Source organism: Histoplasma capsulatum, genomic scaffold (assembly GCF_000149585.1).
Source record: "Histoplasma capsulatum NAm1 scaffold_2 genomic scaffold, whole genome shotgun sequence".
In the NCBI taxonomy this organism is placed as follows: domain Eukaryota; kingdom Fungi; phylum Ascomycota; class Eurotiomycetes; order Onygenales; family Ajellomycetaceae; genus Histoplasma; species Histoplasma mississippiense.
Window position 1 is genome coordinate 3059190 of NW_001813981.1, and position 10476 is coordinate 3069665.

Consider the following 10476-nt stretch of genomic DNA (forward strand, 5'->3'; position numbering starts at 1 on the left):
TTCCAGAATTTTGGATCCCATTTCATATTGTTTCTTAGCTTTCGATAAATTTTTTGATAGGCCTGGAGACTCCTGTCAGTCACGCTTTCAGGTTATGAATAATCATGGAATATTGCTCATCAGTTGCATATAAACGAAAATTAATAAGGTTATTAACGGTTTAGTATATTAAACCTGTTTTGGCAACAAATCAGAGTCCAAAGTAGTAGTAGCTGTGTTAAAATTTGGGGCAACGACGTAGGATAGTAATACTTATAAAAATAGGGTGGGTAGCTGTGTCTTGCTGGATAATAGCTAACGAGGAAATTTGTATTTAAAGGGGACTCCATATTCACGAACGGTTCATCTCACTGTTCGATGGAGGATCGTGAATATAAGTCGGGATCAACGAAAGGGATTTAAGAATATTCACACATCGAAGTTCACCCAACCCCGCCTCTCTGAATGGGAGCAAGGCTTTGCATTTCAAAGATCGGGGATCTTGTGATATTGTGATATTGCATCACTGGAGAACGCTGTGATCAAGCGAACAGGCAAAATGTGAGCGAATGAAGCAGCGTAACCACTCAGGTAGACTTAAAAATAACCACTATGTGGAGTCCAAGCCCGGAGATACACAGTTTAGAAACATCAAAAAACCTAGGGATTATTAGATAACAGATAAATGTTTAGTTAACCCTAACGATAGATGTGATGTCCAAAAACCCATCAAAATTAGAAAATATGATCCTCAAAAAAGCAGAAAATTAAGCGGACTCCTGCTGCCATCGATAACCATAAGAAAGGAAAATAGAACAGAAATATTCGCTTTCATGTATCTCACATAGTCATTATAGATCGTCCCGGGCCATGGTGTTCTCGTATAATATTATTATCCGACTTTGAAGGCTTCTTTTTGGTTTCAAAATCCAATCATGACATTCCTTATCGTACATCTGGGGCAAATCCGTTTCACGGTTGCCCAGATTGACGCCATTGATGCAATTTGTGCCGATTGACGCCCAACGTTGAACAAATTGCTCGCTCCTATTTCTTACTCAGAGGTCATAGAGAGGCGGAATTTCAATTTTGTCTGCGTTACGATGGCGAACTTGAATTAACCTGTTTAACTTTTCTCCTTCTAAACAACGAGTAAAATTTCTCCATGTACTTTACCAACAGTGGTTGGAGAGTTTCGGTTATCAAGTAAGAGCGATCATAAATGACCCAAGCCAGTATCACTGCTGCGGTTACCGGAAGCGATATCGCCCAGTAAATCCAGAATTTATGTGACATGGCAAATGTTTGTTTCCCCGTATTTTCATCAACGGAGAAATTAAAGAAGTTCATACCAAACAGTGTCTGTAGTATTCAATGTTAAACGGTTGAACATAACCAAACATAGGTACCGGTGGGACTTACTGATATGAATGTTCCAGGGAGGAAAACCAAGCCTACCGCGGATATGATTTTCATTGCGGCTGTGTCAGTTTGTGAGACGAGGTTGAATCCCTGCGTAGAGATGAATTGAAATTAGTAATTATCACCACTGCAACGGCCCGGCAAAGGAAATTCGAACCAGGTTAATTTCATTCTGTAGTCGATCATATAGCGATGCGGATCGTGCTTTAATAGCACGAATTTCCCTGGAATGATAGTACAATCGTCGTGTAACATCCTCTGCATTTATTTTTTGTATTTGGTGAGAGCCAGTACTTCCTTCACGTGAGATAAGTAGCTCATGTTCGTGAAGAATGCTGTCAATTGTCTCTATTGCGACGTCAAGAGTCTCATTTGAGTGGATCACATGTCTTGCAATATCGTGCAGTTTTGGGAAATCGGGCCCCATGGGTTGATACACATCTCGAAACTGCATGACATTAGTTTAAAAAGGAAAATGATGAAGATAAAAGAAAATAAAAGCAAAATATTAACTAGCACCTTTTCAGCTTCACGGACTAGATATCTGAGTTTCCAAACACAATCATCGTAGCACTCCCTAAGTTCGTCTAAAAAAACAGCATGCCAAGTATACGGGTCACTTGGGTCGATGCCAGAAATGCGACGGTTCAATGCCTCTTGCAACGTTTCAGAGAGGTCTGAACAAAGGATAAACGTATTTTGTTCTTTCGGTCTCCATCTGATGAACATCGTCATTTGATGCCACACATATTCATTCTTGCTAATTGCTTCTTTAAGCTTGAAACAAGACCATGTATCTACCGATAGTTAACATGTGGTTTGAGCGAATGAGTGGGATTGCTTCGGGTCACAGTTCTTACCGAGACTTGCAAGTGTTCCATCATCATGACGGTTGTATATGGCATTTGAGCATCCGTTTAAGTCCTTCGTGGAAGTGACCCAAAACTGAAGAGGAATTGGAAGCCCTGCGATAATGGCTGGGTTCTCGTTTACCCATCGGTTGCATCTTTCTGTTTACCGGCAAAACTACAGTACTTAATTGTATTAGCGAGATCGGAAGTGAAAATTGGTTGACAGGCAGACGAAGCCGATACTGACGCGATACGAACAGAATTGAGGGGCTGCTGTTTTCGGCGAAGTTAGTGAGTTGCAGGAGAAAAGCCGCTGCGTAAGTTAGTTATGTGGCTGCGAAGAAAGCCGAACTTACCTGGCGCAATTCTACCTCCAACATCGACCTCCGCTTTGATAGAGCATCGCCAACTGTTCTTCAAGTTGATATCTGCGACAAGCAGTGAGAGACCAGCTTCTCACTCTTTTCAGTGATATCCACGATCATCTTTTCGGTCGTCTCTTCCTCGATATTAGCTCCAACACCGTCAGTACTTTCGAATTTGCTCCCATATCAAGTCAACAACTTTCTCCCCCGAAGGCGGGTTTCATTCGAGAAACAAAAATGGAAGTCGAGCAGTGGCAGCTCCCACAGCCTTGCCACGAAGTCGTCCATGGCGCTAGACTCGCCCGCGGATTAATATCAGTGGGATGAATGCTCTTGGCTTGCATGCATGTGCCATCACAGCCAGGGACGCAGCAAGGGTTTACCATCGTTATTGGACACTCAACATGTTGAACGGCAGCCTTGATGTGCTGTAACTCCTCCAGGCGAACATCCTGCTGGGCGCGAGACATCTCATATTTCAGGTGTTCTCGTCTGAGTATCTCATGCAAATTGCGCCCTGTCTTGAGTTAAAGCATGGCTTAACACGGGGCACATGATATGACAGAGACGTGCAGTATATTTCTTGAGAGTTAGGTTGATGGGCTTAGAAGTTAGGAGAGGAGCAGGTCAATATTATGGCCAAGAGAACCATCTCAACCGTTGAAGGGATTGGATTGTCTCCTCTACTACCAGTATGGCGCCGGTAGTGGGAGATTGCCCAGTGGCCTAACATCGAAACAGTACTATAAACACCACATCATTATTTGCCAATATCTTCCAAATTTTTCTTTGAATCGAAATGGATATTCCATATCGTTGGATCATACCTAGTTGCTTCATTTTACCAGCATCCCTAGTTCATAACTTAGTGGCCGGTGATCCAACCACTGTCAGCGTGTGTTTGTTCCACCTTTCAAGAAGGCGATGATGACAACGTCAAAAGAAAAAGAGGATTCCAACAATCTTTATTTCACATTCACAGATTAATCAAGAAACAGTTGTTTATTCTCGCATTAAAAAACCTATCTTTTAATTATATTTTTGGAGGCGCTCTCGGCCTTTCTCTGACAGTGATTTTAATCTTTGAATAATCAGTATGTATGTGCTGCGTTCTTTTCCATTCCGCAGTGAGCGAGTCCTAGTTCTAAATCTAGACTCAGCTAGCATTCCCCTCTGGCTTTATCGTCTTTTTTTCTCTTGATTGTTGGGAATTGTTTGGATGTGAGCTAACTATACGGGGTAGATTCAGGGGACATATATCTTTTGAATACTGGGGGCCTTGATGCAGATCATCAGCAACCCAGTTTTTCGTCTCATAGAGCAAGCCAAGCCACCAAGAAAGATTCAAACTTGAAGCAACTTGATCACCAGATACTCTGAGAACAAATTTTCTTCCCTGCCCTAGGACCGTGCTTCTGGAATGGATTTGTAGGTTTTAGAAATCGTCAGCAGAATATCTCACATCATCTTCTGAGTACAGCATCTGGTGGATCTCAGCCTAAGAGGAATAAACATGTGCAAATTCTTTATCTAGATACGGCGCCTGTGGCTTTTTTATTTTATTTTATTTTATTTTATTTTATTTTTTTAAAAAAAGCTTATGACTTTTTCATAACTCTTTAACCCAAAAGCCGCATCTTCTGCAGAACGGCCCTTGATGGCAGGTCAGGTTCGAGAACTGAACACTGATGACAGAATACGACACAAAATTTTCCCAAAATTGTCAGGGCTATGTTGAAATCGAAGGTCTACACCATGTATGTTTTACGAGGGCTACTATCCCGATATCCCGTCCGATGGAACTGAGCCCGATAAGTCATCCTTATTTCTGACTGGTGCTACATCATATCTTGTTGAAGCCCTTGCCTGTCACCCTGCTATTATATCTCCAAGTTATGTTATCTTTCATGGACCTTCAAGGGTTGGATCAGTTCGTCGAGGGCTGAAATTGGTTGCTCCAGGGTCTCCAGGTTTTGCCCGTTGGTAATAATAGCTAGCACAGGCCTAATTCTCCTACCTGCAAGGACTCCAATCCAAAAATATCAACCTATACAAGCAAGGCCAGAGTCCATCCTAGCGGGAATGGAACGGCAGAGCAGAACTACGGAACAGGCCGGACCTGGCGTATGCCTCCCAGAAATAACGACATACGAATAGGAGAGATTCGGAAGCCTTGGTTTGTTCTCCATCGTATTTAGGTTACATCCCCGGGTCGGCGCCTGAGATCATTACCATCACCTGCCTCCCACAGTTGCACGGCTAGCAAAAATGAAGAGGAATAAAATCCATATCTAGCAAAATTATTTGCATTCATCCCCTCCTTCTTCCGCTAGGAAGTATGTTGTCAAAACAGATGCAGTCGCTTCCTTAATCGCTTGTCAGAGACGTGGATGACCCATCAAATACAATGCGGGCCTCTTCAAGTTGCGTCTCTGGAACAACAGCAAGGCTATCAACCCGTACATCAAATGGCAAATTTCGTCCGTCTCAGAAAAACCATGTGGGGTTAACATGGCTGTCGATGTCCAAGAAGCTGCTGAATGGGCGCACAGTGGTGGGATGGGCATCACTGCCCATTCCACCGACGGGGAAGGGGTTGTTAAATATGCATGATGATTGGGCATAATGACGTTGAGGGGGCATAGATACGTATAAGGGGTCTGTGCCTTCATTCATTTCTATGTTTTATCTGGAGGCTTATTTAAGAGGTTTTTAGAAGGGAGTATAATATTTCCTGTATGCAAAATAGGTATTCAGCGGTCTCTGGCGACCTCTCTTTTCTTGCCTTCAAGAAATATTCTGTTCTGTTGTTCATCCGTTTTACCCGCAGTGGTCATAGAAAATCCATATAGCGGATGTGGATGCATATCTGTCATTTAAGTATTCGTGCTCGTATTCTCACTCTTCTTCTTCGAGAGAGAATGTCAACGCAATATACATGTGGTATGTAAAAAAAATTAACAGATACTCTTCCTGTTTTCAGTTGCTGTTTTTTTTTTTTTTTTTTTTTTTCCCTTCGTTTATTTCACTTCTTCTCTCTTTTTGATTCAATAAGGATATTATTATCCAAAAGCCCATCAAGGCATAACAGGGACAAAAGCCTAGACCTGTGCAGAAAAAAGATAGCCTAACGTATATGAGTGAGCAGGATTTCAGACGCAACTCTCTACGTAATTCTGCAGAAGAGAGCAATAAAAAGAAAAGAAAAGAAAATGGGATCAGAGTCCAGGCAATAAACCAAAAAAATCTTAATCCATCTTTTTCATTCCTACAAGATAGAATAGGAAGGAACTTGAAAAGGGGATAAAATTGGTTGCCAAACTACCAACTCCGCTGAGTCCCTGGCCTTACTATTATTGTTTCTACGTCAAACAGCGTACGACGCTCTGATAGTTAACTAGTTAGTCGGGACAATGCGTGGACAATACTGTACGTCAGCAGTTTCCGACAAGGTAAATGGCGTACCTAGTGGCCCAGGATCGTGTTGTTGGTAGGATATTCCAGCATGATTCTTCAGGAATCATTTAACTTTTTCTTTCCCAATGTGGCGTAGTATTCCTTTATTTATTCTCCTTATTTCCTTTTATTGGGATCCAGAATGTAAAAGGAGATGCATAGCTGTTCAGCTAACTAGTATCATTGGGTGGAGAAATAGGCGACGGGGTAGAGACTTCTAGTATGGTTATTATAAACGCAACTCGGTGCGTTCACGGGTCGACAGAAGGGCCCGCCTAAGAGGCCTGGGGTTGGATGCCCTTCGGTTCATGCAGAGGGAGAGAGCTTAGCATGGAGGGGCAAGAAGCGAAAAGGAGCTTGTTGCTGGTGCTGGGCTTTGCTGGGGCAGGTTAGGGCTCCAAGGAAAGAAAGCAAAGCGTGTTTAGGTTTCACCAATAAACTTTGGGAGGTTCGCTCGATCCTCGATCTGCACCAGCCCAGCCGGAATGAATTATCCATGATAAATTGACGGGCGGAAGAACCCTGATACCCGGAGCACTCCTCGCACGAGAGCGTTGTAACCTGACAGCAGGAAATAATGGAAGAATGGTGCAGCCGCCCATCGCCAACCCGACCAGCGCCGCCGCTAAGGACCGATTACCGCAGCCGCCTTTCCCTTTTCTGTCAGGCGCTGCTTTATTTTGTGTCGCCTTTTTTTTCTTACCCTCACGTTCAGGTCTCACTCACTACTCACTCTCCTTCTCAACCTCTCCGCTCCTCGCTCCTCTCTCCTCTTCTTCTCCTCTCACTCGTTCTATCATCATCATCCTCCCCAGCGTGCTCAACCACTCTCGAGTCATCTGCCTTCCCTTCGCCTCTCCTTCTTCCTCTCCTCCCTTTCTCGCACTCTCTCCTTTTTCCCCCTCCCTTCCTCGTTACGGCAAGGGGTTAATTTCTGCCTATCCGCTCTTGGCTCCACTTCCCCCATCATCGACTCAAGGGAACACCTATTCTACATCGTCGTGTCACACTCATTTTGTATGTACTGTGAGTCTATGGCCCGGGGTGCCATTTTCCTTGGCTGTTCCTTTTTTTATTCAAGCTGCCTTCTCTCTTTACCACACCACTCACCTCCATCACTATCCAATGCAAGCGGCATTTCCTTTTTTCACGCAAATCTACCTGGCTACCCCAAAGACGTGGAAGTTTTTGAGTGAAGTGAAGTGCCCTGGAAGACCCGATGCAATAATCAAATACACATCTACTATCCTTCCTCTCGCACCCCTCGACCACCTACATCGTTCAGTCTACTCAAATTCTACCTTATCCCATAATGCCCTCCATCTATCGTTTGTTGTGTTTTGTAATCTTATATCACTATTTGTATCTTAATACTTACCACCTGCTTTGTTATTTCTTAGGTCTGAGAAAGAGGTGACGATACCTCCCGAGCGGACGTACATTCCTTTTCCTCGACGTATCCCGCTTTACCGGCCCATCCTATAAGCCTTCGCAAGTCGTTGGCCCTTGTATATTGAGAGCCATTCTGGATCGATAATATGGCGTATTATGAACCCCAAAGTTGGCAGGCTCCCCTGCGCCAAACATCCTGGGAGCAACCGGCTCCTCCATCGCGGTCAGGTTAGTGCTCATCCACGCTGGTGTTAGGATGGATAGGATGGAAGATGACCTTCTAACACAATTAATTCCTGATTATAGGCACCAGCTCTACCTCTCAGCGTGACGATGCAGCTGCTTTCTCGTCGCAGTTTGACGGTATGGAAATTTTTTTTTTTTTTTCTTCCACGTAGCTGGGACAACATTACATAAGCTTGGCAAAACCCTTTGCCTTCTTTTTGCAACAACCACATACTGATAGGCAAGAAGAGGTGGATCGCGCCATCGACAACCTTGTGAAGAGCGGGAAATTGTTTAATGCTATTCCTCGTCGGGACTCTGTACCTCTGATGATGAGCCGTCCCTACCCGGATTATGGTATGTTTCATCGGCACACCCCGGAAAAGAAAGACCCTCTCCTTTTGGTTCTCGTATCCTAAAATATGCTTCAAAGATCCTCGCATGATGAATGTAATGCCCCAACGCCATAGCGCCATCGGAGACTACGAATCACTCCGGCCTCACTCAGCATCCAACGTACAAGGTTTCTATGCTGCCCAACGTTATCAGGGGCGTCCAAACGAAGTAGAGCAGATGATGCAGGCGAAACGACGTATGGCAGCACAGCGTGAGGGAGAACTCCGCAAATATCACCATCAGCAGCAGATCCATCGTACGTGACGAGCGTTGCTATTGTTTTTTCTTTTTATTCCTTGATTTCATTGTTTTGTCGTATCCTGATTCCCTTTTTCTTCGGACCAAATATGTGTTATCATTACAATGTTGCATTCTATACAATTCCCTCTGCTTCTTTCTTCTATCCGCCCAAATTTTATATGTTCAAAATGTTTGTACTTGTATCTTAACGTGATTTCCATTTGGAAAAAGGCCTTTCCTCCGAAATGTCTGGAAACAAATCCGATCGTTCCATGAGTCCCGCTGCGATGAGCGAAGAAAAGTCGACGCGAATGGATTGCACGCCAACGCCGTGCTTTGTATGGCAATGGTAGTCCTGATTTCTATCCTAATGGTGGCATGGGAGAGGAGCATCACAACTCTCGCCAGGAAAACCAAACCTCTGGCAGCGCCACAACCGCTGCAGCCGGCGTACGAGGCCCTTCCCCTCGTGGTGTAGATCCTTTTGGCCTTGGCCAAACCCAGGGGCAAGGTAACTCCGAAAATGTTCCCCAATCTACGCAGGGAGCAAACGCCAGACCATCTCCTGCGGTTCCTCAATCCCTGTCACCAACCAACAGCAATGCATCCCCTAGCTCCAGACCGACGTCATATGGTATTTTTGACACCAACCCCGGCCAGCAGCAGCAGCCGCATGCGTCCGCCTCCCCTGGCGACGAGTCCGTCTCTTCTCGCCAGCTTGGTTCGAAACAAAATGTCCCATCTGTTGGGCCCATCGGCTCTCGCCCTATCGTGCAGCAATCTGCGAGCAGCCATGCAGTTAATGCAGCTTTGAACAAGCGCTCAACTACTCCACTTCCCTCTCCCTTGGGCTATGGCTTCTCTCCAAATGAGGCAGCGAACAACAATACAAACACGAGCGGCAATGGGAACGGGAACGGAAGTGGGAACGAGCGGTCTACTTCTTCTGCATCCAACCCTTCAACCTCAACAATTGCCCCGGCCTCTGGCTCGGGAGTGAATGAATCATCTGGCCATGTCGGTCTGGGCTGGGGCAATGGAAGCGGCGTTTGGCGATCGAAGAATTCGTTGGGTGTCCAGGCGTCTGTCTGGGGCTAGATAAAAGTGGAAAACTAGGCATTTATCAAGGGGGAAAAAGTACACCCTCCTCCCAAAAAAAAGAAAAAAGAAAGAAAGAAAAAAAGAAAAAAAGGGAAGGGGGAAAAAGGAAAGGAAAGACTAGAAAATCACGTCGTCCACGACATTTCCTTTTTTTTTTTTTTTTTTTTTTTTTTTTGCGCTTTGCAGGCCCAGCGGCGTTTCAACTTCATTTGCTCCTCTTGTTTTGTTTTAATTCTGTTTCTACTTTTGTTTCTGGGGTGGGTTGGCGCGCGATTCGGGAATGAAACAGTGGATTGTTGCTTGTATTTCCCGGGGGGTTTTTGCCGGCGTTGGGGATACGCTTGGGACAAAATCGTTTTTCCCTGTCCCCTCATGTCGTATTTCTTTCCCCCCCCCCCGGAGTTACGGGTTTTGTGGCAGGGGCGAAAGAAAAAAAGGAGGAAAATCATGGATGGCGATAACTTTTCCTTTTGTGGTAGTTTTCCTTGGCTGAGTTGATTTTCGATTTCTTATGTCTTGGGTTGAATCTTGGCTTGGAAAGCTTCTTTTCTGGGGACATGTTCTTATCTCTCTTTTTTTTTTTTTTTTTGTTTTCTACTTTTCCCTTTTTCCTTCAAAAGAACGGGGGCATGTGAAGGGTTCAGTTAGGTTTCTGATTTTCGGGTGGTATGTGCATGTCTTGCGATTTGATTTGATCTTGCACCTGTGCCCCATTTTTATTGTTGATTTTGTTCGATTTTTGGACGGATGGACAGGAATGGGCGGAGCATCGAGTTTTTTTTTTTTTTTTTTTTTTTTTTTTTTTCCTATTTCCGACTATATTTTGGATTTTCATTTTTGTGCTGGAATTTTGGATTGGATTGGAATTATTCTTTTTCTGCTTTTTTTTATCCTATGTTTTCTTTTGATTTTGATTTTGTCCTCTGTATCTACTTTTGTAATCCCTATTCCTAGTTTTTTTCATCCAAAAGGCCTATTTCATGTTGGTTTCCCCCTTACCAGTCCCTTTTATCCGTTGACCCTACTCATTCCATCCTTTGTTCGTGCGA

General features: G+C 44.3%; 4 protein-coding genes across 4 annotated transcripts; 2 read left to right on the forward strand and 2 right to left on the reverse strand.

The window, feature by feature from the left end:
* Positions 1–1077: 1077 nt before the first annotated feature.
* HCAG_02961 (predicted protein) lies at positions 1078–3457 on the reverse strand (the record flags this gene model as incomplete). The annotated part of the gene is made up of 9 exons (XM_001542740.1): positions 1078–1341; positions 1402–1491; positions 1559–1849; positions 1921–2198; positions 2262–2411; positions 2609–2680; positions 2713–2766; positions 2883–3134; positions 3445–3457. The coding sequence occupies 9 exons, from the start codon at positions 3455–3457 to the stop codon at positions 1078–1080; spliced, it is 1464 nt and encodes a 487-aa protein (XP_001542790.1).
* A 3044-nt stretch (positions 3458–6501) lies between these two features.
* On the reverse strand, positions 6502–7211 carry HCAG_02962 (predicted protein; the record flags this gene model as incomplete). Its single annotated transcript, XM_001542741.1, has 3 exons — positions 6502–6698; positions 6807–6965; positions 7184–7211. The coding sequence occupies 3 exons, from the start codon at positions 7209–7211 to the stop codon at positions 6502–6504; spliced, it is 384 nt and encodes a 127-aa protein (XP_001542791.1).
* A 410-nt stretch (positions 7212–7621) lies between these two features.
* Positions 7622–8350, forward strand: HCAG_02963 (conserved hypothetical protein; the record flags this gene model as incomplete). Its single annotated transcript, XM_001542742.1, has 4 exons — positions 7622–7693; positions 7772–7828; positions 7864–8047; positions 8124–8350. The coding sequence occupies 4 exons, from the start codon at positions 7622–7624 to the stop codon at positions 8348–8350; spliced, it is 540 nt and encodes a 179-aa protein (XP_001542792.1).
* A 354-nt stretch (positions 8351–8704) lies between these two features.
* Positions 8705–9424, forward strand: HCAG_02964 (conserved hypothetical protein; the record flags this gene model as incomplete). Its single annotated transcript, XM_001542743.1, has 1 exon — positions 8705–9424. The coding sequence occupies one exon, from the start codon at positions 8705–8707 to the stop codon at positions 9422–9424; it is 720 nt and encodes a 239-aa protein (XP_001542793.1).
* Positions 9425–10476: the final 1052 nt, after the last annotated feature.